Below are 27,798 nucleotides of genomic sequence, written 5' to 3' on the forward strand. Positions count from 1 at the left end.
TATGTATAAGATAAGACAATTTGAAAAAGGAGCCATTTGAAAGTGCAGACAATGCTTCATAATCCAGGGTTTTCAGTTAGGACACATAGCAAAGGAAGTCCCAAGAAGACTGAGGCACAGGAGAACTGCCTGCCTGCCAAGAATGGAGGGAAGCAAAGCGGTCTTCTTCATAAAACCTGGGAAAAAACAACCAATTTAAATGGAACCCAGCATGGAGATGTGAAGAGTGGCAGTTGGAATGGAATAGATAAAAATGTCACCTGGAAAGACAGGGAGGCCTATTTTCTACCAGCATCCGTTCAGTCTCATAGTCTACGACAGACAGCGGAACAACAATGGCAGAAACAAAAGACAGACCGAGAGAACAAAGCCAAACAGAAAATCACCAAATTGCTTGTCTAAAAAATGAAAACTATTGTTTCCAACAGGCTGCTCTGCTCCCAAGAGACCTGCCGTCAATGACAAAGACAAATGTGTGTGTCAAAGACAAGTCTATCTGTGGTGGCGAAGGCTGGATTCATAACAAGTGGAAAAAATTGTTGACTGCTTTTGAAAGCAGTTAAACAGGCCAATTGTTGTTTTGTTATCCTGAACAATTGAAAGTGTATGTATCATTGCCTATCTCTCTGACAAGAAAACATGGTGGCTCTATTTTTATCAACTTTCCACTTAGAAGTAAGAAGAGTTAGGGCTCTATTCAATCTGTCAAGATGAAGCGTTACAGATTCTGTGATAGAAATGTAAAGGTCATTTCCGATTGAGCCGACATATGCAGCGTTTACCGTGAATGCAGTCTCCGCTAAAGCGGGAACATTGTCTTTAAATGTACATGAACTTCTGCAATGCGGATTGAATAGAGCCTTTAAGTGCACTGCTTCTAAGCTAACTACACTACACTACAGTACAAGACAATTCTTCTCTCTGCACTGCTGCAATGAACTGCAATCCAACTACCCTGAAAACGAAATACTTGTGCGTATGACTGACATAGAGCAGGGTTTCCCAAACTCTCTATCCTCCACCCCCAACGGTGCACGTTTTGGTTTTTGCCTTAGCACTATACAGCTGATTCAAATAACCAACTCCTCATCAAGCTTTGAATCAGCTGTGTAGTGCTAGGGCAAAAAACAAAACGTGCACCTGGGGGGCCAAGGACCAGGTTTGGGAAACTCTGCCATAGAGGACAGTGTGAGGACGAATGTTGGAGTACTATTACATTCCAGTTCATACCCTGGGTCATGAACGTTGTGCATGCCGTGTTCTGATCCCGGCTAAGGCACACCCAAACAAATGCTTATCCAAACCATGAGACTTGTGCTTGTCCGGGCCACAACAAAAACATTTCCTGAGGTACTGGACATGGGAAACACTGTTCTAGGGGGTATAGGGGTCTTTATGGACTTTACAACACTGAGGAAATGTTGATTTGTTTCATTAACTGGAAATGGGAGCTAACATTTTCTGTTAGGAAAAGTGAAATGTCCTCAGAGCACTGGGCTGTGCTTTACACACAGTAGATACAGGGATCTGTGTGAGAACGTTACAGCCCTGCCAGAGCAACCAGAAGAACTTATGTTCCTCCATAACTACAGAATTGAGAAATATTACTACAGTTAATTGTGAAACTGAAAATTAAGGGGAGGAGAAGAGTGGATATATATTTTCAAAATGTATTTTTAATAAGGTGCTTAAAATCTCACATACATTAGTTTTTGGTTTCACAGAACAAGGATAAGAACATCTATACCCCCAACCCAGGAACTCATGATTAGCAGTGTAATGGAAACGTGTGTTTCACTACTGTACACATATAGACTAAATCATTGACACAGTGTGGGTGGGGACAGAATGCACAGATCACAGGTAATTAAGGCAACATGTCACAAGGTATTGAAGGTAGAGCATAGAGATAAAACAAAGTGTTCTATCACTATGGTAACGATAAAAATAACCCTTCTCTACACAGAGTGTACAAATGTAAAACAAGGAGTGAAGGAAAGGCAAGCATTTTAGGACATACATTATACCCCAAAGAAAACAGAAAACTTTTTCCACAGACAGTTTCTCTGCCGTACAGCTGAGTGACTGGGAACTGACAACCCCTTGTACAGAGGTTGTCAGTTCCCAGTCGCACCTTGCGGATGAGTGATTAGGTGACAAGGTCAGGGGGTGTGCTAGACCTGTCACTCTACACTCTGTGCAGAGTTTGTTCCTTGTTGTTCCTGTCTTTTCTGTTGGATGTCAGTTTTCTGAGCGCCTGTTAAGCGTCTGTTTTGTCTTTGGTGGGAAGCATCACCACCAACTCCATGCATGCCAGGGAAAGAGCTGCTAACAGAACCACTCCCTATTCTGTCAGTGTCCCCAGCACAGCGCTCCCTGCTGGTGAACGTTGTGCATTACATGTAGACCAGCTTCCTGGTTATGTTGTGGCTCCATTACCACATTTCCATACAGAATCAGCCACGTCTCAGCTGGGCAACAGAAAGTAGTATTCTCATATTTCATTATAGAGTCTCTGTATTTGTCTCTGTTACTGTTATCAACTGTGTTAGTGTTCTGATCCCTCAATAAATAAATATCTGGAATAATAACAGACATGTCTACTGAGGAATATATTAAAAATGCATTGCCTAGTTGAAATTGGAAAAAATCTCCCACATATTATAACAAACTAAAAACTAAGAAAATAACATTTGAGAACAACTTCTAAAATGTCTGCATAATAACCAACTAGGAAACAAAATGGCTGACTCCTGTAGTTAGTTTCTTTAACAAAGCTGAAAGGTCACAATGGGGAAACTGCTACTTCCTACTTCCTCATTATCAACTGCTAATGAAAACGGATCGTCTCATTACACCATGAAACCTGCACAGCAGAGCCTCGAAATACACAGAGAGAGTTCTGACTTTGCATGCCGAGAGAAACACTCAATGGGGCTCATTCAATCACAGCCCACGACACTGGCAGGGACCAATCAATTCAATGGGGAGATTTAAAAAATATATATATAAATGCAGGAGGGGAGGAAGGGTTTGTCATTATCAGTCTTGCATAATATTCCTTGAGAGAGAGGGTGGGGTTTAAAAAGGGAGATCATATGTCACTATTAAACGACAGGTACACAGGTCATTTGCAGAACAGCTCAGTTTGACAGTTTCCCCCCTGCCATTCATAACCAGCAGTTATGAGTGACACTAAAACGCTATGCGGTCCCTTGTTAGAATAGACGGGCACGGTGGGGCTTGTTGATTGGCTGCTAGAGCTCCTCAGCCAATCAGGCCTCTCCTTCCTGATTAAAACCAGAGAACAGCCAGGTCACAGGTCACCTGCCACAGAGTGCCTCTTTAGACATTACTTCTGTAAACAACAACAGTCCCTCATCATGCCATGACCGGGTAAAAAAAAACAACAGTTCAACTGTAATTTGAACTTTACACTACGAAAAAGAAAAAGACGATGCTGCATCTGAGGACCAGGCCAGCAGGACAAACAGTCCCTTACAGTTAACATTAATGACTAACTGTCTGAGGCCCTTGGCTCTTCAGCTCTTCTCATTGGCTACATGGAAATCACAATGCCTCACCGACCACCGTCATATAACACATTTACAACTACAGTTAGTTATAATTAATAAAAGGTCAAAAGGAGGGCTAGGTTGGACTTCCTATATCGCTTATTTTTCTTCTCTTCTTTGTGCAATGTGTTTAACACTGTTCCAGTCCTTGTTTTCCTCTTGGTTCAGTTTTTTTGTGTGTTGTCTGTCAGACTGAGACGAAGACGTCGAGGTAGAGGCGGTCGTAGGATTCCCTGAAGAAGAGGATGAGGACCAGGCTGAAGGCACAAGAGCCCGTCAGACACCAGTTCAGCCACGACAAATCTGAGGAGACGGGGAGAAGAGGGGGGAAAAGGAACATTATTTGTTGGTAAATATTTGTTGAAGGTCACTCATCTGTATCTCTCTACACACTGCAGGCAAGTCATCATCGGTACACTACTATTCATCAACATCAAAATTGACTTTATAACAGATGTCAAGAATAACCAATCACTTAGTTCAAGAATTGACCTCGTAACTGTGTATAAACTGATGTCAGAAACCGATGACATACAATAGTCTATCACCTCAAAACAAGCCCTAATCACACAATATAACCTAGAGTGTGAATGATTTAGGAATTAGCTGAACTTTGTTTCATGCATCTAAATAATGTAAGTTATGTAAGTAATAGCACATTTTCCTCTTCAGCATTGACCTAAACTTGAACCTCAAAGAGTTTATTTTTCCCCTTTTTCCTGTTCAAGCTCAGGTGGCCCTAGCGTAGAGCTCAGCAGACCTGTAATGAAGAGGTTATGGAAGGCCAGGTGGAGAGTGCATACATCTCGTCTCGCACATTACTTCCTGTTACTGCCCCAGGAAAACAATCGATAGGTCTCCCGCTCAGATATAGTTAGCTGCACAATACTAGGCATGCCCTCTAACATGATGTAGAGGTGTGGGTGAGAGAGAAAGAGAAAGAGAGACAGACAGAAAGAGAGTGATTGGGGTGCCCAGCATCCCCATCACTAAGAGGGGAACCACACAGCCTGATAAGGGAGAAGATGAAAGGTCTCCAGCAGCTATCTGAGCCCTGATAAAGGACCAGCAGGAACCAGCAGTACTAAATATAGAGAAATGAGATCAAAACACACTGACCCCTGGGGACTAAATGTTTATTTTTATCAAACCTTTATTTAACTAGGCAAGTCAGTTAAGAACAAATTCTTATTTACAATGACGGCCTACTGGGGGGTTCAGGAGCAAAACGACAGGTTTTTACCTTGTCAGCTCGGGGATTCGATCCAGCAACCTTTCGGTTACTGGCCCAACGCTCTAACTACCAGGCTACCTGCCGCCCCGACTAAACAGAGCATGCATCTTAATTCCCCCTGCAGAGCATTTCAATTTCAGAAGGCCAGTCCAATAATGCAGTTGATCAATTGCCCCTGAAGTGAGCGGCTCAATCAATGGGTAAAAAGTGAGAATCAGGCTAGGTCAGCTGTTTGGCCTGTTTGGGTAAATTCTATGATTTGGCCCTCCACCAAATCTCTGAGTGAATCAGCCAGGAAGGATCCAGCACGCCACCAGGATAAGGTGAAGGAGACATGGGTGAATCACACACAGGATAAACAAAGCTGTAATTTTCTGGCTTATTCTTTCACATATGGTGGCTGCCTACACCTACAGGGGTACCCAGAGAACATTCAGAGAACCAGAAGGGGAGGGGACATAGGGCTGAGTTTGAGAGGAAGAGTCTCCTCCTTGGGATAAGGGGAAGAACATTTTTCTTGCTTATTCTTTCATTTATTGTGTCTCCACTACAGGGGAAAATAACATTGGAACCTCTTCCTAAAGCAAAGAGAGAGAACATCTGTGAGTCCAGAGCTCAGTGGACAGAGAGAGAACATCTGTGAGTCCAGAGCTCAGTGGACAGAGAGAGAGAACATCTGTGAGTCCAGAGCTCAGTGGACAGAGAGAGAGAACCTCTGTGAGTCCAGAGCTCAGTGGACAGAGAGAGAACATCTGTGAGCAGAGCTCAGTGGACAGAGAGAGAACATCTGTGAGTCCAGAGCTCAGTGGACAGAGAGAGAGAACATCTGTGGGTCCAGAGCTCAGTGGATAGAGAGAGAACACATCTGTGAGTCCAGAGCTCAGTGGACAGAGAGAGAGAACATCTGTGGGTCCAGAGGTCAGTGGATAGAGAGAGAACACATCTGTGAGTCCAGAGCTCAGTGGATAGAGAGAGAGAACATCTGTGGGTCCAGAGGTCAGCGGACAGAGAGAGAACATCTGTGGGTCCAGAGCTTAGCGGACAGAGAGAGATCATCTGTGAGTCCAGAGCTCAGTGGACAGAGAGAGATTACATATGTGGGTCCAGAGCTCAGTGGACAGAGAGAGAGAGAGAACATCTGTGGGTCCAGAGCTCAGTGGACAGAGAGAGAGAGAATATCTGTGGGTCCAGAGCTCAGTGGACAGAGAGAGAACATCTGTGGGTCCAGAGCTCAGTGGACAGAGAGAGAACATCTGTGGGTCCAGAGCTCAGTGGACAGAGAGAGAACATCTGTGGGTCCAGAGCTCAGTGGATAGAGAGAGAGAACATTTGTGGGTCCAGAGCTCAGTGGACAGAGAGAGAGAACATCTGTGGGTCCAGAGCTCAGTGGACAGAGAGAGATTACATCTGTGGGTCCAGAGCTCAGTGGACAGAGAGAGAGAACATCTGTGGGTCCAGAGCTCAGTGGACAGAGAGAGAGAACATCTGTGGGTCCAGAGCTCAGTGGACAGAGAGAGATTACATCTGTGGGTCCAGAGCTCAGTGGACAGAGAGAGAGAACATCTGTGGGTCCAGAGCTCAGTGGACAGAGAGAGAGAACATATGTGGGTCCAGAGCTCAGTGGACAGAGAGAGAGAGAACATCTGTGGGTCCAGAGCTCAGTGGACAGAGAGAGAACATCTGTGGGTCCAGAGCTCAGTGGACAGAGAGAGAACACATCTGTGAGTCCAGAGCTCAGTGGACAGAGAGAGAACACATCTGTGAGTCCAGAGCTCAGTGGACAGAGAGAGAACATCTGTGAGTCCAGAGCTCACTGGACAGAGAGAGAGAACACCTGTGGGTCCACAGCTCAGTGGATAGAGAGAGAGAACATCTGTGGGTCCAGAGCTCAGTGGACAGAGAGAGAACATCTGTGGGTCCAGAGCTTAGCGGACAGAGAGAGAACATCTGTGAGTCCAGAGCTCAGTGGACAGAGAGAGAGAACATCTGTGGGTCCAGAGCTCAGTGGACAGAGAGAGAGAGAACATCTGTGGGTCCAGAGCTCAGTGGACAGAGAGAGAGAGAACATCTGTGGGTCCAGAGCTCAGTGGACAGAGAGAGAACATCTGTGGGTCCAGAGCTCAGTGGACAGAGAGAGAACATCTGTGGGTCCAGAGCTCAGTGGACAGAGAGAGAGAGAACATCTGTGGGTCCAGAGCTCAGTGGACAGAGAGAGAACATCTGTGGGTCCAGAGCTCAGTGGACAGAGAGAGAGAGAACATCTGTGGGTCCAGAGCTCAGTGGACAGAGAGAGAGAGAACATCTGTGGGTCCAGAGCTCAGTGGACAGAGAGAGAACATCTGTGGGTTCAGAGCTCAGTGGACAGAGAGAGAACATCTGTGGGTCCAGAGCTCAGTGGACAGAGAGAGAACATCTGTGGGTCCAGAGCTCAGTGGACAGAGAGAGAGAGAACATCTGTGGGTCCAGAGCTCAGTGGACAGAGAGAGAGAGAACATCTGTGGGTCCAGAGCTCAGTGGACAGACAGAGAGAGAACATCTGTGGGTCCAGAGCTCAGTGGACAGAGAGAGAACATCTGTGGGTCCAGAGCTCAGTGGACAGAGAGAGAGAGAACATCTGTGGGTCCAGAGCTCAGTGGACAGAGAGAGAGAGAACATCTGTGGGTCCAGAGCTCAGTGGACAGAGAGAGAGAGAACATTTATGGGTCCAGAGCTCAGTGGACAGAGAGAGAACATCTGTGGGTCCAGAGCTCAGTGGACAGAGAGAGAACATCTGTGGGTCCAGAGCTCAGTGGACAGAGAGAGAACATCTGTGGGTCCAGAGCTCAGTGGATAGAGAGAGAGAACATCTGTGGGCCCAGAGCTCAGTGGACAGAGAGAGAGAACATCTGTGGGTCCAGAGCTCAGTGGACAGAGAGATTACATCTGTGGGTCCAGAGCTCAGTGAACAGAGAGAGAGAGAACATCTGTGGGTCCAGAGGTCAGTGGACCCAAACAAGGGCACTGCGTTCATCCACCTCTGGCCTGCTCGCCTCCCTACCTCTGAGGAAGTACAGTTCCCGCTCAGCCCACTCAAAACTGTTCGCTGCTCTGGCACCCCAATGGTGGAACAAACTCCCTCACGACGCCAGGTCAGCGGAGTCAATCACCACCTTCCGGAAACACCTGAAACCCCACCTCTTTAAGGAATACCTAGGATAGGATAAAGTAATCCTTCTAACCCCCCCCCCCCTTAAAAGAGTTAGATGCACTATTGTAAAGTGGTTGTTCCACTGGATATCATAAGGTGAATGCACCAATTTGTAAGTCGCTCTGGATAAGAGCGTCTGCTAAATGACTTAAATGTAAATGTAAATGACATAGCTTTCACCTGAATTCACCTGGTCAGTCTATGATTCCTTATTGATGTCACCTGTTAAATCTACTTCAAATCAGTGTAGATGAAGGGGAGGAGGCAGGTTAAAGAAGGATGCTTAAGCCTTGAGACATGGATTGTGTATGTGTGCCAGAGGGTGAATGGGCAAGACAAAAGATTTTGAACGGGGTATGGTAGTAGGTGCCAGGAGCACCAGTTTGATTGTGTCAAGAACTGCTGGGTTTTTCACGCTCAACAGTTTCCCGTGTGTATCAAGAATGGTCCACCACCCAAAGGGCATCCAGACAATTTGACACAACTATGGGAAGCATTGGAGTCAACTTGGGCCAGCATCCCTGTGGAACGCTTTCAACACCTTGTAGAGTCCCAGCTCCTGACGAATTGAGGTCGTTCTGAGGGCAAAAGGGGTGGGGGGGTTGCAACTCAATATTAGGAAGGTGTTCTCTTCTCCTTCTGTCTGTCTCTGTCGATTTCAGAAGTGAGGGTCTAAAAGCTGTGAAATAGCCCTCATCAGCGGGAGGGAGTGGAATAACATAAACAGCTGCAGACACCCACAGGCTGGCACACAAAGCAGGGACACGGGGGAATGGGGGGGCGCGTCAAGGCCAGACACAGGCGGCTATTTAGCTCTGACACCTCACCCTATGCATGTTGTGGTGAACGTATTACTGCCACAGCGGCTGTCATGAGTCACGACCACAGTAAAATTCCATGACTGTTGAGTCACGGTAATCTCCTTTTATGTATTCTGGACATGTGTTGGTGGAACCCAACTCACTAATGACAGTCTGGTCGCTAATGGCCTGGTACTCAGGGCTCTATTGTCCCTCCATCAGGTCCTAATGGCCTGGTACTCAGGGCTCTATTGTCCCTCCATCAGGTCCTAATGGCCTGGTACTCAGGGCTCTATTGTCCCTCCATCAGGTCCTAATGGCCTGGTACTCAGGACTCTATTGTCCCTCCATCAGGTCCTAATGGCCTGGTACTCAGGGCTCTATTGTCCCTCCATCAGGTCCTAATGGCCTGGTACTCAGGGCTCTATTGTCCCTCCATCAGGTCCTAATGGCCTGGTACTCAGGGCTCTATTGTCCCTCCATCAGGTCCTAATGGCCTCGTAGTCAGTGCTCTATTGTCCCTCTAACCACTCTGAAATCAATGCAAACAAAATCAAAAATCGCATCAAACACTTATCATCAAAACAGTATCATGCTTTAAAAACTCACCACACTGTCATCTATCAATGTGAAGAAAGAAAACAGGTTGAAACTGAGTGGAAAACATGGTCATTGTGGGTGTTGTTTCAAACATTACACTTTCTAAGGTGATGATTCTTTCAAAACCACATATGCATATTAGAGCTTATTGACACAACATTGGAGTCCACTTGGGCCAGCATCCCTGTGGGCCAGCATCCCTGTGGGCCAGCATCCCTGTGGAACTCTTTCGACACCTTGTAGAGTCCCAGCTCCTGACGAATTGAGTGGAAAAGGCACATAGGCATATTTATCAGCCCAAGCCCGAATAAAATAATAGAATTAAAACAATGATTGTGCTGTTATGCAATTCCTCACAGGCTATCTTAGCTCCAGTAGCTCAGTGCTCAGTTAAAAAGGACAATTTAAATGATATTTTCACTTCTTCCTCTGGCTCTACACGGAGGGTACAAAACATTAGGAACACCTGCTCTTTCCATGACATAGCTTTCACCTGAATTCACCTGGTCAGTCTATGATCCCTTATTGATGTCACCTGTTAAATCTACTTCAAATCAGTTTAGATGAAGGGGAGGAGGCAGGTTAAAGAAGGATGCTTAAGCCTTGAGACATGGATTGTGTATGTGTGCCAGAGCATGGGCAAGACAAAAGATTTGGAATGGGGTATGGTAGTAGGTGCCAGGCGCACCAGTTTGATTGTGTCAAGAACTGCTGGGTTTTTCATGTTCAACAGTTTCCCGTGTGTAAGAAGCCACCAAGAATGGTGGATTTGACACCGCATGGCAAAATAAATATTACTAAAAATAACTGATTCAAAATGTCTTTGGTACATACATGTCTGTGCTACAAATTAAACTGGAAGCCAGCCGCACCAATGTGTCGGGTTCAGGCTGTGTCGCAGCAGCCCGCGACCGGGAGACCCATGAGGCGTCGTCCAGGTTAGGGGAGGGTTTGGCTGGCCAGGATGGCAGCTGGCAGCTGCCAACTGAAGTCAGCGTGCATGCGCCCAGTCCGCCACAAGGAGTTGCTAGAGCACAATGGGACAAGGACATCCTGGCCGGCCAAACCCTCCCCTAACCTGGACGACGCTGGGCCAATTGTGCAATGCCTCATGGGTCTCCCGGTCGCGGCCGGCTGTGACACAGACCTGGGATCGAACCCGGGTCCTTAGTGAGGCCTCTAGCACTGTGATGCAGTGCCTTAGACCGCTGCGCCACTCGGGAGCCCCACTGTGTTTGATTTTGAATAGCCTAGTAACAGGGATTTTGATATTATTTAATGAATAGGCTGCCACATTACCTTTAGCTACAGAATATCTCACCACAATGCATTGCCAGCTCCTCCTCTCTCTCCTTCATTCCTTTCTTGAGCGCGCAGAGAGAGGGGCTGTCAACAGTTTCATTAAATATGTTTTGTTGTGATAACAAGTTACGATTGACATTCCAGAACAGATTTCACTTGGTTTCCCAAATGAACCACTGGGTAGCTGCAGGAACAGGGTTGGAGAGCCCATGGCATACAGAGGTTGGGTGGGCGGAATATCACCTGTCGCGCAGCGAGAGGCTGCATGCTCAACAGTGGTTGATGCATAGAGTTGAAATACGTATCCTTATAAGCCCAGACATGTCCTGTCTGAAAGCAGAGTTTTGATGGTTGTCACTGAAAAGAGGATCCCAGCTGCTACTATATTTATTTCTCAGCTGCTCATATTAAGCACAAGCTCCGCTATAAAACAGGAGTAGCCTACCCGGCATGATTGAAAAACAAACGGTGGGGAAATGGCCTCTATTCACTATTCCAGTGCATACGGATAACATGTTCCTGCCCCTATTTCTGCTCATTCGATAATTATTAGTAATGACAAATTAAATTGAGAATAGTCTGATGGGTGAAAATATTATGGCTTGATGAGAGAACATCTGTGTAGTCTGAGGAAAGGAGTGCAAGTCTTTTGTGTGACTTTCTCAAATCAATAGCCCCTAGTACAGCCCATGTACAGCACCAGTCAAAAGTTTGGACACACCTACTCATTCCAGGGTTTTTCTTTATTTATGTATTTAGAGAATGCCAAGAGTGTGCAAAGCTGTCATCAAGGCAAAGGGTGAATACTTTGAATATATTTTGATTTGTTTAACACTTTTTTGGTTACTACATGATGCCATATGGGTTATTTCATAGTTTTGCTGTCTTCCCTATTATTCTACAATGTAGAAAATAGTTTTAAAAAATCAGAAAAACCCTTGAATGAGTAGGTGTGTCCAAACGTACTGTATGTTTTGATTTCTAAGACATTCTAAGGTTTGTATCATTCACAACTAAAATCTCCAAATAACTCTAAATCTAGCGTATAGGACCTGTTTCAAATGATCACTTTTACGCTCAACATAGCCACTTCATATGCATGTGCACTCGCTCTGGAATGGGAAAAATATCCTTTCTATTGTATTCAGTAAGTTCAATTATATTCTTCTTACTATAAAATCATATAATATAAAATAATGGCTTGGGACTTATAAGCATATGTTGTCTGCTAAATGAACAAGCCTACAGCCGATGGCATGGCGCATAGCCAGATAACATACAGTAGGACAACTCATATTCTGTTCTTCTGAAATACATGTTTCTTCATATCATAATGTTTCTTTAGACCTGCCTAAAATAAATCATGTATTTATTGTGATGGTGTACATTAAATGTATTTATTGTGATGGTGTACATTAAATGTATTTATTGTGATGGTGTATATAAAATGGGTTTATTGTGATGGTGTGTATTACATGGATTTATTGTGATGGTGTGTATTAAATGGATTTATTGTGATGGTGTACATTAAATGGATTTATTGTGATGGTGTACATTAAATGGATTTATTGTGATGGTGTGTATTAAATGGATGTATTGTGATGGTGTATATTAAATGGATGTATTGTGATGGTGTATATTAAATGGATTTATTGTGATGGTGTACATTAAATGTATTTATTGTGATGGTGTACATTAAATGTATTTATTGTGATGGTGTATATAAAATGGGTTTATTGTGATGGTGTGTATTACATGGATTTATTGTGATGGTGTGTATTAAATGGATTTATTGTGATGGTGTACATTAAATGGATTTATTGTGATGGTGTACATTAAATGGATTTATTGTGATGGTGTGTATTAAATGGATGTATTGTGATGGTGTATATTAAATGGATGTATTGTGATGGTGTATATTAAATGGATTTATTGTGATGGTGTACATTAAATGGATTTATTGTGATGGTGTACACTAAATGGATTTATTGTGATGGTGTGTATTAAATGGATTTATTGTGATGGTGTATATTACATGGATTTATTGTGATGGTGTGTATTAAATTGATTTATTGTGATGGTGTATATTAAATGGATTTATTGTGATGGTGTGTATTAAATGGATTTGTGATGGTGTGTATTAAATGGGTTTATTGTGATGGTGTATATTAAATGGATTTATTGTGATGGTGTATATTAAATGGATTTATTGTGATGGTGTATATTACATGGATTTATTGTGATGGTGTGTATTAAATGGATTTATTGTGATGGTGTACATTAAATGGATTTATTGTGATGGTGTGTATTAAATGGATTTATTGTGATGGTGTGTATTAAATGGATTTATTGTGATGGTGTGTATTAAATGGATTTATTGTGATGGTGTGTATTAAATGGATTTATTGTGATGGTGTATATTAAATGGATTTATTGTGATGTGTGGATTTATTGTGATGGTGTACATTAAATGGATTATTGTGATGGTGTGTATTAAATGGGTTTATTGTGATGGTGTACATTACATGGATGTATTGTGATGGTGTGTATTAAATGGATTTATTGTGATGGTGTACATTAAATGGATTTATTGTGATGGCGTGTATTAAATGGATTTATTGTGATGTGTGGATTTATTGTGATGGTGTATATTAAATGGATTATTGTGATGGTGTGTATTAAATGGGTTTATTGTGATGGTGTACATTACATGGATGTATTGTGATGGTGTGTATTAAATGGATTTATTGTGATGGTGTACATTAAATGGATTTATTGTGATGGCGTGTATTAAATGGATTTATTGTGATGTGTGGATTTATTGTGATGGTGTATATTAAATGGATTATTGTGATGGTGTGTATTAAATGGATTTATTGTGATGGTGTACATTAAATGGATTTATTGTGATGGTGTATATTAAATGGATTTATTGTGATGGTGTGTATTAAATTGATTTATTGTGATGGTGTATATTAAATGGATTTATTGTGATGGTGTACATTAAATGGATTTATTGTGATGGTGTGTATTTAATGGATTTCTTGTGATGGTGTATATTTATTGGATTTATTTAACTTTTTTAAATGTAGACATTCCAAAGGCTTGCATCAGCGCTTGTATGCAGCTTGTATGTGTGGAGGCATGGAGATGCTAAACGTGTTAATGTTAATTAACAGTCAATTATCGTGAGACAAGCATGTATTTGCATGACAATAGCTGACAAAATTTCAAGGCCGCCACAGATTTACCCACGCGCACACACACGCAAACTCACACAGAGGCTGAGTCGCGAGCAGAAATCACGTATTGCTGCCGCAATTATTCCTAATTGTGGCCAATGATGCTGGTGCGTTTAAAATGGACGTCACGTTTCAGACTGATTTATTCCTCCCATTCTCACTTTCCTCAGTTGTTTTTTTTTTAAGAGGAAAGGGGAATGAAGCTGGCTGACATTTGTCCGATATAAATATGACTTAACTAATCGAAATGAAATCATTAAACGTTCAATGAAACAAAATGAGAATAATTACTTTCTATTACTGTCAGAATATTCAGACTAGGTGGGAAGACATTGAGACTGTTTTGTCATTTAATATGACTGTGTGTATTTCAAATAGGAGGTGTTTGATTATAGTATCAACTGTTCCCACCACAATCATTCAAAAACATCTCAGAAATAAAAGAGCAACTGCAAAACCAAATAATTGTTATGGATCAACATGGCTCTACACGGAGCTATGGTCTCCGACGCCTCCATAACATTCACAAAAGGTTACAGATTCCAGATACAGTTGACGTTGGAAGTTTACATGCACAGGTTGGAGTCATTAAAACTGTTTTTTCAACCACTCCACAAATTTCTTGTTAACAAACTATAGTTTTGGCAAGTCGGTTAGGATATCTACTTTGTGCATGACACAAGTCATTGTTCCAACAATTGTTTACAGCCAGATTATTTCACTTATAATTCACTGTATCACAATTCCAGTGGGTCAGAAATGTACATACACTAAGTTGACTGTGCCTTCAAACAGCTTGGAAAATTCCAGAAAATTATGTCATGGCTTTAGAAGCTTCTGATAGGCTAATTGACATAATTTGAGTCAATTGGAGGTGTACCTGTGGATGTATTTCAAGGCCTACCTTCAAACTCAGTGCCTCTTTGCTTGACATCATGGGAAAATCAAAAGAAATCAGCCAAGACCTCAGAAAAAAATGGTAGACCTTCACAAGTCTGGTCCATCCTTGGGAGCAATTTCCAAACACCTGAAGGTACCAGGTTCATCTGTACAAACAATAGTACGCAGGTATAAACACCATGGGATCCCGCAGCCGTCATACCGCTCAGGAAGGTGACGCATTCAGGCTCCTAGAGATTCATGTATTTTGGTGCGAAAAGTGCAAATCAATCCCAGAACAACAGCAAAGGACCTTGTGAAGATGCTGGAGGAAACATGTACAAAAGTGTCTATATACACAGTAAAACGAGTTCTATATCGACAAAACCTGAAAGGCCGCTCAGCAAGGATGAAGCCACTGCTCCAAAACCGCCATAAAAAAGCCAGACTACGGTTTGCAACTGCACATGGGGACAAAGATCGTACTTTTTGGAGAAATGTCCTCTGGTCTGATGAAACAAAAATAGAACTGTTTGGCCATAATGACCATCGTTATGTTTGGAGGAAAAAGGGGGACGCTTGCAAGCCGAAGAACACCATCCCAACCGTGAAGCACGGGGTTGGCGGCAGCATCATGTTATGGGGCTACTTTGCTGCAGGAGGGACTGGTGCACTTCACAAAATAGATGGCATCATGAGGGAGGGAAATGACGTGGATATATTGAAGCAACATCTCAAAACATCAATCAGGAAGTTAAAGCTTGGTCGCAAATGGGTCTTCCAAATGGACAATGACACCAAGCATACTTCCAAAGTTGTGACAAAATGGCTTAAGGACAACAAAGTCAAGGTATTGGAGTGGCCATCACAAAGCCCTGACCTCAATCCTATAGAAAATGTGTGGGCAGAACTGAAAAAGCGAGGAGGCCTATACACCTGACTCAGTTACACCAGCTCTGTCAGGAGGAATGGGACAAAATTCACCCAACTTATTGTGGGAAGCCTGTGGAAGGCTACCCGAAACGTTTGACCCAAGTTAAACAATTTAAAGGCAATGCTACCAAATACTAATTGAGTGTATGTAAACTTCTGACCCACTGGAAATGTGACGAAAGAAATAAAAGCTGAAATAAATCATTCTCTCTACAGTTATTCTGACATTTCACATTCTTAAAATAAAGTGGTGATCCTAACTGACCTAGGACAGGGAATTTTTACTAGGATTAAATGTCAGGAATTGTGAAAAACTGAGTTTCAATGTATTTGGCTAAGAACATATTATTAATCTCATAGTTTTGTACTTCAGACACATTTGGCAAAGTTTACAAAAAAAAAGTTTGAAGAAAACAGAAGTGGCAATTATTTCATTTCCCATGTTGAAAGTCTTGACAACAAACGCAACCGATATTGCCGCCTACCCCACACAACCCCTAACTACTCCAAATAGACGAGGAGTCTTTGATACTACGCTCAACAATACGGCTCCCTGCTTTCTATTCCACCCACCACTCCATAGCTAAATCACATAAACAACAAGCAGATGAAATCTAAAGTACCAACAACTGTAGCAGTATTCATATAGCCAGTGTTGTCTCCATTCATGTTTTCAGACAGACTCAGTGGTTAAGTGACCTTGGGGATTAGGCACGCCTGCTTCCCAAATGGTGCCCTATTTCCTATATAGTGGCTCTGGTCAAAAGTAGTGCACTACATAGGGAATAGGGTGCCATTTTGGACAAAATACTCTGCTGGGATAGAAGACTGTTGGGACCCACTAAGGTGATATTAAAATAGACATTTAATACATTTACAAATGTATAACTTCTTTTAAAAAACGTAGCCAAAAAATAAATGAACATCTTTGAGGCTGAGGTAGCCAATTTTAAATATAAGAGTGAGAGGGGAGGATTTTGAAAAGGCTAAGATTTATATGGAATTCAGCTTTAATTCCACACCAACATATCTGTCACATCAATTACGGTCATAAGCTGAAATGAATGAAAGATGAATTACAGGTAGGAGAGAAAATATTGGAGCTTCATCATACTGTTAGTGGTGGTGGAATATTCTCCTCAGTTCATCCACAATGATTGATCAACAGGAACTAGCTGGGTTTAGCTGTAGTTATTAGTATCTCAACTAGTATCTAAACCAATGGGCTCTACATTCCTAGAGACATGTAAATATCATATGAATTGGTCCTAACACTCAGCCCTGAGGACCACCAACTGCTCTATTTATAAAGGGCTGAGCTGCTGGCAGTAATTAAGAGTGTGCAGTCCACACAGGAATACCACAAGAGTGTGCTACTCAAGATGTTTGGGGCCATAATTACAGATCTCAGACCAGCCTCTGCTGGGTATAGCCTCTGAGAATCACTCAGAACAGAACAGAAGAGAGAGCGAGCGAGACCAATGGGTAACAAACCACACTACTGTCTGTGACCGCAACAAGGTCAGATTTGAAAAGCTAAAGCTGTGCCAAAGCTCTCTAATCTCAGTTGAATCTTCCTGGGTGTCAGAGGGAGAGAGGAAGCTGCCAACACTGTTCCCTTCTCAGTTCTGACCACATGGGCCTTCAGTCTCCAGTACACAAACAGACCCCTCTGTACACATCCAGCAGGCTATCATTCACCACCACCGACTAGAAGGGGGAAAATGTATACTTTATGAGACCTGTATCAGTTTCCTGATCCTACACTACAGACATCTCTATCTGACGCCACCTGGCTGTCCACATGGCACTGTTCTGCGTCCTAAACAGCACCCTATTCCCTAATATAGTGCACTACGTTTGACCAGAGCCCTATGGGCCCTGATCAAAAGTATTGCACTGTGAAGAGGATAGTGTACAATTTGGAAAGCATGCATCTATACTGATGGGTAATTCATGATTAATCACTAGCTCGCTCCAGTCTGAGGAAACTTTACACATATCGCTAGTGATTAGAATCACAGTCTAAAGGTCCTTAAACTGATGTTTATTCATCAGCACCTGGCTTCTGCTTCTGCTGCCTGACCTGTCGAATCTCCTGAATCCCTTTCTGCTTGTTGCTGGGTGGAACAGGAACACTCACAGTCAAATAGGTGAACATGCACTGTCCGGGTGTCAGCTTTGTTAGTGGAGAAAGAGCCTCTGGTCCAAGGTGGCCACCCTAATTAAGGACTGACTATCCACCACCTGTACTCTGAGGGACCAGCCAGTTAGTAGATCAGGACAGAATGTAGTTGTCAGGCAACAGCTGTATCAGTCAGTTCATACAGCTTACCACCAGGGGGACTTGCCAGTGTGTGTGTGTTTGTGTGAGTATGTGTTTGTGTGCATGTGTGCGTGTGTGTGTGTGTGTGTGTGTGTGTGTGTGTGTGTGTGTGTGTGTGTGTGTGTGTGTGTGTGTGTGTGTGTGTGTGTGTGTGTGTGTGAATCTCATGAATAGTAATGCAGTTTGTATAAATATGTATACAGTATATTCTATCTATTTACTCCAGAGTGTTTGAGAGGGGAATGCTGTCAAGTTTCTCTAAGCATTATTCATCATTCCACCTGATTGGCTTTGTGATGCGTCTGACCTTACTGTGAAGGTTAATCAGCCAGAGGAGCTCTGCAAACAGAAAGGAGCTCAGCTAAAAGGGGAGGGAAACAGAGGTTTCTTCCCAAATGGCACCCTATTCTCTCCATAGTGCACTACTTTGACAAGGGCCCATTTGAAATAGGGTGTCATTTGAGATGACCACACAGAGAGGAGGTATGATGGTTTGGCTCCACTACAGGCTCCTGACCTGCTTCTGTTCCAACCAGGGAGAGATATTCTGTCCTTTCTGTTATATGCTGTGCTTACATATTTCATATGAAGTTCCGCAAGATTCAGACAATGAATGCCAGTCTGGGAGAGATAAAACAGTGTTTTTAATTGTAATCAAAATACATGTTATAACTTAAAAGGTCTCAAAAGCTAATTATTGTATCTATCTATTTCTTTAAATGATCCTCAGTGGAGATGATGGCACATCAGACCTCTTCATCTGGGTTGGAATCTGACCCGCTACTCTAGGGCTGTCTCCTCTCATTTAATTCTCTCTCTCTCTCTTGTGTTGTACCTGTGATCGACCTGTCGGTCTTACCTGTGGTGTAGAAGGTGAGGAAGAAGAGGAGGCAGCCGGTGACCAGGTTACCGAGGAAGGTGACCACCCCGCAGGTGATGCCCTCGGGCACGGGGTACACGGTCTCGATCAAGAGCTCAAAGAAGATGGGCACACTACTGTTGATGAAGATGCCCAATACGATACAGGAGGTGTACAGGGTGGCTGATGGGAGGACAGAGGGGCGGAGGGTTAATTAATCAATGAATTAATCAGTAAATCGATCAAAAATCACATTGTATAAAGCAGAGGACAGGGAGTTAGGGTTAAATCCACAAATCAATTAAATGTGACTTATAAAGACCTTTTTACATCAACAGTTCACAGAGTGCATTAGATATGGCACTCTAACTAGTGTGAAATGACACTAGTCTAGCGAGACCGTGAGAACAGTGTCTCCATGAGAACAAATACCGGCCTCCGGGTTCCTCCAGGTATCAAAGATCACTCATAATGTCATTCCAGCTTAGTCAATGGTGGTTTAACAGTGGGTATTGGATAGGGAAAAAACCACAGGCAAAAACCCTGCTCTGCAGCCTGTCTGGGTCTTTTCATGAGATTGACTACATTTAGTTATTCTCAGGGCACAGAGGGATGTTTCTGTTCCAACGCAAGAGGCAAATTGTGTTAGTTAGTGCTGGCCAATGTCCCCAGTGTGTGTGTGTGTGTATGTGTGTGTGTGTGTGTCAGTGGAGGCTCTTCAGAGGAGGAAGTGGAGGACCATTCTTCTCAGTGAATTTCATAAAAATAAAAGTGAAACATTAAAAAAGGTTATCCTTTTTTTAGATAAAACTATACTACATATATTCACGTCACCAAATAATTTATTAAAACACACTGTTTTGCAATGAAGGTCTACAATAGCCTCAGCAGCACTCTGTAGGGTAGCACCATGGTGTAGCCAAAGACAGCTAGTTTCTGTCCTCCTCTGGGTACATAGACTTCAATACAAAACCTAGGAGGTTCATGGTTCTCACCCCCTTCAATAGACTTACACAGTAATTATGACAACTTCCAGAGGACGTCCTCCAACCTATCAGAGCTCTTGCAGCATGAATTGACATGTTGTCCAACCAGAGAATGAATCTTGTACTGAAAGCATAAGCTACAGCTAGCTAGCACTGCAGTGCATAAAATATGGTAGCTGACTCAAAGAGAAAGAAAGACAATAGTTGAACAGTTTTGAACAAAAGTTAAGGCAACGCAGCAGAAGGAGAGAGAGAAAGCTAGCTATATCTTCTTTATAGTTTACCTATGGGCCTCGGTACGCCTATGTAGATATTCCATAAAAAGAAAATCAGACGTTTCCAGCAACAATAGTCATTTACAACATTAACAATGTCTACACTGTGTTTCTGATCAATTTGATGTTATTTTAATGCACAAAAAATGTGCTTTTCTTTAAAAAACAAGGACATTTCTAAGTGACCCCAAACTTTTGAACGGTAGTGTGTGCGCGTGTGTCCATGCTTGTGTGCCTTGGCCACTGATCAAGGTCTCAGCTGCTCTGAGGCTGAGCCCTGGGGCCCTGGGGTGGGTGAGCAGATTAAGCCATCACCATGGAGCAGAGCATGTGTGTGTCCCAAATGGCACCCTATTCTCTATATAGTGTACTACTTTTGACCAGAACCCTATGGTGGTACACTATATAGGGAATAGGGTGCCATTTGGGATGCAAAGCATGGCTCTCAGTTTTCTCCACGGCCGTCTCCTTTATCACTGCAGATTGGGTCAAATCAACTCCCCATTACCCAGCACCGCTCTTAATCACACTGCTGTCTGTGAGGACCGAGCCAGCCAATCTGCCTGTCTGTCTGTCTGTCTGCCTGTCTGTCTGCTGCCACAGAGGAACTGAGGCGACACCACGGCACCGGCGACACAGGCATCAGTGAATATCCTCTCTGCCCTTTGTTCTACCACCCCTGTCCTGCTCTAATGATCGGCTGGTATCAAACACAGTCAACCACCGCTGCTCTGTTCCTCCACTACATCCGTCTCTCCCAGGTTGTAGCTAGTTGATCCCTTTATTACAGGCAGTAGAGGCAGTATAACGCTGCTCCATGATAATATTTTAGTCCTCTTTATTAGAGGAAGTATGGCGCTGCTCCATGATAATATTTTAGTCCTCTTTATTAGAGGAAGTATGGCGCTGCTCCATGATAATATTTTAGTCCTCTTTATTAGAGGAAGTATGGCGCTGCTCCATGATAATATTTTAGTCCTCTTTATTAGAGGAAGTATGGCGCTGCTCCATGATAATATGTTAGTCCTCTTTATTAGAGGAAGTATGGCGCTGCTCCATGATAATATTTTAGTCCTCTATATTAGAGGAAGTATGGCGCTGCTCCATGATAATATGTTAGTCCTCTTTATTAGAGGAAGTATGGCGCTGCTCCATGATAATATTTTAGTCCTCTTTATTAGAGGAAGTATGGCGCTGCTCCATGATAATATTTTAGTCCTCTTTATTACAGGCAGTATGGCGCTGCTCCATGATAATATTTTAGTCCTCTATATTAGAGGAAGTATGGCGCTGCTCCATGATAATATGTTAGTCCTCTTTATTAGAGGAAGTATGGCGCTGCTCCATGATAATATTTTAGTCCTCTTTATTAGAGGAAGTATGGCGCTGCTCCATGATAATATTTTAGTCCTCTTTATTAGAGGAAGTATGACGCTGCTCCATGATAATATTTTAGTCCTCTTTATTAGAGGAAGTATGGTGCTGCTCCATGATAATATTTTAGTCCTCTTTATTAGAGGAAGTATGGCGCTGCTCCATGATAATATTTTAGTCCTCTTTATTAGAGGAAGTATGGCGCTGCTCCATGATAATATTTTAGTCCTCTTTATTAGAGGAAGTATGGCGCTGCTCCATGATAATATTTTAGTCCTCTTTATTAGAGGAAGTATGGCGCTGCTCCATGATAATATGTTAGTCCTCTTTATTAGAGGAAGTATGGCGCTGCTCCATGATAATATTTTAGTCCTCTTTATTAGAGGAAGTATGACGCTGCTCCATGATAATATTTTAGTCCTCTTTATTAGAGGAAGTATGGCGCTGCTCCATGATAATATTTTAGTCCTCTTTATTACAGGCAGTATGGCGCTGCTCCATGATAATATTTTAGTCCTCTATATTAGAGGAAGTATGGCGCTGCTCCATGATAATATGTTAGTCCTCTTTATTAGAGGAAGTATGGCGCTGCTCCATGATAATATTTTAGTCCTCTTTATTAGAGGAAGTATGGCGCTGCTCCATGATAATATTTTAGTGCTCTTTATTAGAGGAAGTATGGCGCTGCTCCATGATAATATTTTAGTCCTCTTTATTAGAGGAAGTATGGCGCTGCTCCATGATAATATGTTAGTCCTCTTTTCTTAGGGCTGTTACGGTGACCGTATTACCGCCACACCGGCAGAGACGAGTCATGATGGCAGTCAAATTCCATGTGACCGTTTAGTCACGGTAATTAGGCTTCTCCAAGCTCTGATGCTACTGCTGGTCATTAGTAGCCTACCAAACGTGCTAACTGCCTGGTAGTCAGTACTCTATTGTCCCTCTAATCACTCTGACATCAATGCAAATGTGAATGAAACTCTAATCAAACACTTCATGAGAACCCATGAGCTCATGTTGCGCAACATTTCTATAGGCTATGCAATTGAGTGAGAAAACAGAGTGATGACCTCTATTAAAAAGAAGAGGATCCCACCAGCTTTCTATAGAACTATATCTATATATATATATATATATATATATATATATATATATATATATATATATATATATATATAAATATATATTTCTCAACCCTCCTAATATTAAGCACATTGCTTCTCTTAACAACAGGAGTATAGCCTACCTGTCTGGCATGAAAATGAACCATGGGAAAAGCGTCCTCTATTCGCTATTTAAGTGCATAGATGACATGTATTTATGTAAAGACAAGATTAAATCAAGAATAGTCTGATGGGTGACAATTTTAGCCTATCACTTGTGAATTATATATTTGCCGCTGGGAAATACGAGGCATTATCAAGTGCTTGTCAAACTGTGAGTGAGAGACTGATGAAGGTTGTACAGCCTGTGTAAAAAACTAAGCAGAGATCATGCATTTCATGCAACTATTTTCAAATCATCATTAGAGTCGCATCATGCAGCCATTTAATGTATTAGAAATCTAAACATATAGTCCAACATTTGTATCACAACTAAAGTTACATAAATAACTCTAAATTATGCATATAGGAGTACCTGTTTCTATGTTAACCGCTCAACACAGAATAGCCGTATGTGCGCGCTCCCTCAAATCGTTTGGAGAAAATATCCTTTCTATTTTATTCCGCTTTGTTACACTGTGTTCTTCATACTATAAAATAATATAAAATAATGCCACGGAATTATAAGCAATTCTTGTCTGCTAAATGAACTAGTGTAGCTCACAGCCATATGACAAAGACAGACCACACCCTAACATAAGGATACCTCTTCTGAAACAGACTACATTGGGACCTGATGCGTCTTCACTATTATTCTACAATGTAGAAAATAGGACAAATAAAGAAAAACCCTGGGTTGAGTAGGTGTGTCCAAACCTTTGACTGGTACTGTACATGAAGCTGCCTCATTACAGAAACAGCTACCTCACTCCTGCTCCTGTGAGCCATTCTGACTAGCACAAGCCAATGGCTACTTACTAAGTCCATGTGTTCCTTCCTGAATCTAAAGGACAAGTCTGCTATTGAAGTATCCATTGTGGCTCTAGGATGCTCTGGGTGTACGCCAGTTGCACTGCCTACATGTAAAATGCTCACTTCCTGACATGGAAACCGTGCTCTACCAGGCCTACCTGCAGTGGAGGGTAGGTGTGTGAGCCTGGTTAGACAAGTGAGTGTGAACCAGGTGGAGGCCAGGGAAGCCCCAGCCATCATCAGGACCAGGATGAGCTTCAGCATGCCCCGGATAGAGTCTGCAAACCTGGGGAGAGACAAAGACCGAGTTAGTAAACCTGGAGCACACAGACAGAAACAATCAAAGGATTGTTTGAAACAACAACAAAACAACAACTCGTATAACCTGGCTTAACATGGCATGCTTCCAAACACAACTGTGTAAACATGTCTCAGATAGACTTATATGCCTCCATGTCACCATCCATTAAAGGAAGCAGACATGGTGACAGGAGAATGTAGCAGTCGCTGGGTTACAACTGGTGGCAGCTTACAGCCATACACCATGATATGAGCTGATGTCATTTAGATCACCAGTGACTGTGAAGCAAGCAGGCAGATATTTGATGTCTGTTCCTCTCCAGCCATTCAGACAAGCTGTCCAAACAAAGCCTCTTGTGTTTTAGCATTCCTCTCAGCATGTGTTGAACCTACCCTTGACAGGTTTACTCCTGTCCTCTGGGTTTACTTGCCAGCACAGAACGCAGTGTTGGATTCGGAGAATATGAAATACACGTATTCATGTCACTGAGGGAGAGAGGGTAATGTATAACGTTTACATTATGTCAGGATATGTTATTGTTAGCCATCAGGGATCCTCTGGGAGGAGAAGAGACACAGTTTGGTAGCAGGAACCATGACAGCTGTGTGTTGAGTGCAGGGAAGCGATCACGTGGCAGACATTGGGAGAGAGCCATGGATTAGTGATGGAGGGGGGGGGGGGGGGGGGGGTCGAGATCAGGTCAGGTCACGTTAGGGGAGAAATAAACGTTTATGGCCCGTATCACTTAGTGTCTTGCCTAGCAGTAAAGAATGATGTTTGTACAGATGTGTAGGAGGAGACTCAGCCTATGAGAAAGGGTTAAATATCAGTGCTTGTGTGAATATGTCTTTGTCTAATGCAGCTGTATTGATCCTCTGGGAGAATAAACTTGGTTTGAGCTTTCATCTTGTCCGTAGAGTTTTTACTCTGAGAATTACAGCGGTAACCGCAACCTTTCAACATCGTACATATAGAAGCTGGTAGTGGAAAGACACTAATTGCCAATTGTTATGTTGTGCTTAGAAAAGATGCTTCAGAGAGTGTTCAACCTGACAATGAACTATTTATGGAAAGAAAACACAGGAAATGTTTAATAAGTATCACAGTCTCTCAGAGTTCAATAAAAGTGTAGTCAGGGAACATATGACAGAAATCAGTTTTGAACAGCCTCTCAGCCAACAAAACTGTTTAGCTTCAAACTATTGATTTTCAGTGAGTTCATTTTAGATTAGACATTTATAGATGCACTGCAGGCACGTGCACAGAAAGGGGTCTACTTGTGCCCTCCCACCTCCCACCTGCCTTTTTTGGGGTGGGGGTACAGTTTTGCCATTGTTGTTTTGAACCCACTGACCCCAAGTCATTGTGAAGTCATCAAGTTTTGCCACCCCACCATTACCCTTACCCTGTCCGTGGGTCTGCCCTGTACAGAGATTGTGTGCGCCCAGTATCCAAACATGCATGGCTTGAGCTTGGGAGATGCACTTACCGGACATGTAGCAAGGTACCTACTTTACTTATCAACAATAGCCTACTGCTACAGCAGGATAACCCTTGATTTACATCATCATCAATATTGGGTCTGGTTGGCTAAGGCAGAAAGACCCACCATCAACAACCCAACACAGGTAGTCTAGACTCTAGCCAATCACTATATACTAAAATACAGTTTGAGCACCTGCCCCCTGAAAGGTCTGTGCCTGGCCCTGATGCACTGTCTGTGTGTGGATCATATCTGTCACTGTTTTAACATATCACCCCCACAGTGTTCTGTCTGACTGAAGAATACATCTAGGATCTACTTTCTATTCATTAATGGACTGAGAAGCATAACAGAGTTATGTACACTACTTATTGGAAGTGTACACGTTACATGGATGCTGGACCCTGGAAGTGGGTGCTTTGGTAGGGACAGCAAAGCACTGCCCAACCAAGTCTTCTACCTTTTCCCTGACCAAAGCCCTTAGCTCCTACCCATCTGCCACTAGCTCCCCTCTCCCCTCAGCTGACAAGACAGGAGCATAAACCTATCTTGTTGTGAGGTAATGTCTCAACTAAAAGCACATAAATTACAGTTGTGTCAGATTTATTGGCATGAAGATAGTGAGGCTTGAATATTCTGTAGCATCACATTCTCCTCTGGCTAACCTCAGAAATAATTCAATTCTTATTCCGACAATGGCCATCACTAGCCCCCAAAAATATGCCAAATTCAGTGACTTTAGTTACTCATTTTAAATCTCTTGTTTATCGAAACATAAATACATGATCATTTTCCAAGTCTTTAATGTGAGTCAGTGTGGGTAAAAACTCTCCCTTCCCCTCCCCCCTACCTTCTTCTCCCCCCTTCCTCTGTTAATTCAATTGAATGGCTTTATTGGCATGGGAAACATACAGTTGAAGTCGGAAGTTTACAGACACCTTAGCCAAATACATTTAAACTCAGTTTTTCACAATTCTTGACATTTAACCCTACTAAGAATTCTCTGTCTTAGGTCAGTTAGGATCACCACTTTATTTTAAGAATGTGAAATGTCAGAATAATAGTACAGAGAATGATTTATTTCAGCTTTTATTTCTTTCATCACATTCCCAGTGGGTCAGAAGTTTACGTACACTCAATTAGTATTTGGTAGCATTGCCTTTAAATTGTTTAACTTGGATCAAATGTTTCAGGTAGCCTTCCACAGGCTTCCCACAATAAGTTGGGTGAATTTTGGCCCATTCCTCCTGACAGAGCTGGTTTAACTGAGTCAGGTTTGTAGGCCTCCTTGCTCGCATACGCTTTTTCAGTTCTGCCCACACATTTTCTATAGGATTGAGGTCAGGGCTTTGTGATGGCCACTCCAATACCTTGACTTTATTGTCCTTAAGCCATTTTGCCACAAGTTGGAAGTATGCTTGGGGTCATTGTCCACTTGGAAGACCCATTTGCGACTAAGCTTTAACTTCCTGACTGATGCATTGAGATGTTGCTTCCTTTTGGGTTATGTTGATATATGACTCGTTTTACTGTGGATATAGATATTTTTGTACCTGTTTCCTCCAGCATGTCCACAAGGTCCTTTGCTGTTGTTCTGGGATTGATTTGCACTTTTCGCACCAAAGTATGTTAATCTCAAGGAGACAGAACGCGTCTCCTTCCTGAGTGGTTTGACGGATGCGTGATACCATGGGGTTTATACTTGCGCACTATTGTTTGTACAGATGAACGTGGTACCTTCAGGCATTTGGAAATTGCTCCCAAGGATGAACCAGACTTGTGGAAGTCTACAAGGGTCCAAAGCGCATCCTACAAGGCTATCACAAAGCGCATCCTATGAAGCAAACTACTTAGTACCAGGCACGACTCCAACACCAACATTAAGTTTGCTGATTACTTAACAGCGGTAGGCCTGCGGTAGTGGAGCAGGACGAGAGCTTCAAGTTCCTTGGCGTCCACATCACCAACAAACTAACAGGGTCCAAGCACACCAGGATAGTCGTGAAACATATTCCCCCTCAGGAGACTGAAAAGATTTGGCATGGGTCCTCAGAAGGTTCTACAGCTGCACCAATGAGAGCATCCTGACGGGTTGCATCACTGCCTGGTATGGCAACAACTCGGCCTCTGACCGCAAGGCACTAGCTTCTTGCCATCCAGGACCTCTATACCAGGCGGTGTCAGAGGAAGGCCCTATAAGACTCCAGCCACCCTAGTAATAGACTGTTCTCTCTGCTACCGCATGGCTAGCGGTACCGGAGCGCCAAGTCGAGGTTCAAAAGGCTTCTTAAAACCTCTTGACGCTAGGGGTCAGATTTTTTACTTTAAAAAATATAACGTTCCCAAGGTAAACGGACTATTTCT

The 27,798-nt window shown here is 42.9% G+C and overlaps 1 protein-coding gene across 1 annotated transcript in view; it reads right to left on the reverse strand.

The window, feature by feature from the left end:
• Positions 1–1,656: 1,656 nt before the first annotated feature.
• Positions 1,657–27,798, reverse strand: part of slc49a4 (solute carrier family 49 member 4) — a 78,906-nt gene continuing 52,764 nt past the window's right edge. Inside the window, exons 7-9 of the mRNA XM_071341864.1 lie at positions 23,809–23,936; positions 18,938–19,120; positions 1,657–3,878 (exon numbers count right to left, since the gene is read on the reverse strand). Coding sequence (XP_071197965.1) covers positions 3,763–3,878; positions 18,938–19,120; positions 23,809–23,936 — 427 coding nt within the window. The 3' untranslated portion in view covers positions 1,657–3,762. The remainder of the gene's footprint in view (positions 3,879–18,937; positions 19,121–23,808; positions 23,937–27,798) is intronic.

The sequence above is a fragment of the Salvelinus alpinus genome, chromosome 14, assembly GCF_045679555.1.
Source record: "Salvelinus alpinus chromosome 14, SLU_Salpinus.1, whole genome shotgun sequence".
Taxonomy (NCBI): domain Eukaryota; kingdom Metazoa; phylum Chordata; class Actinopteri; order Salmoniformes; family Salmonidae; genus Salvelinus; species Salvelinus alpinus.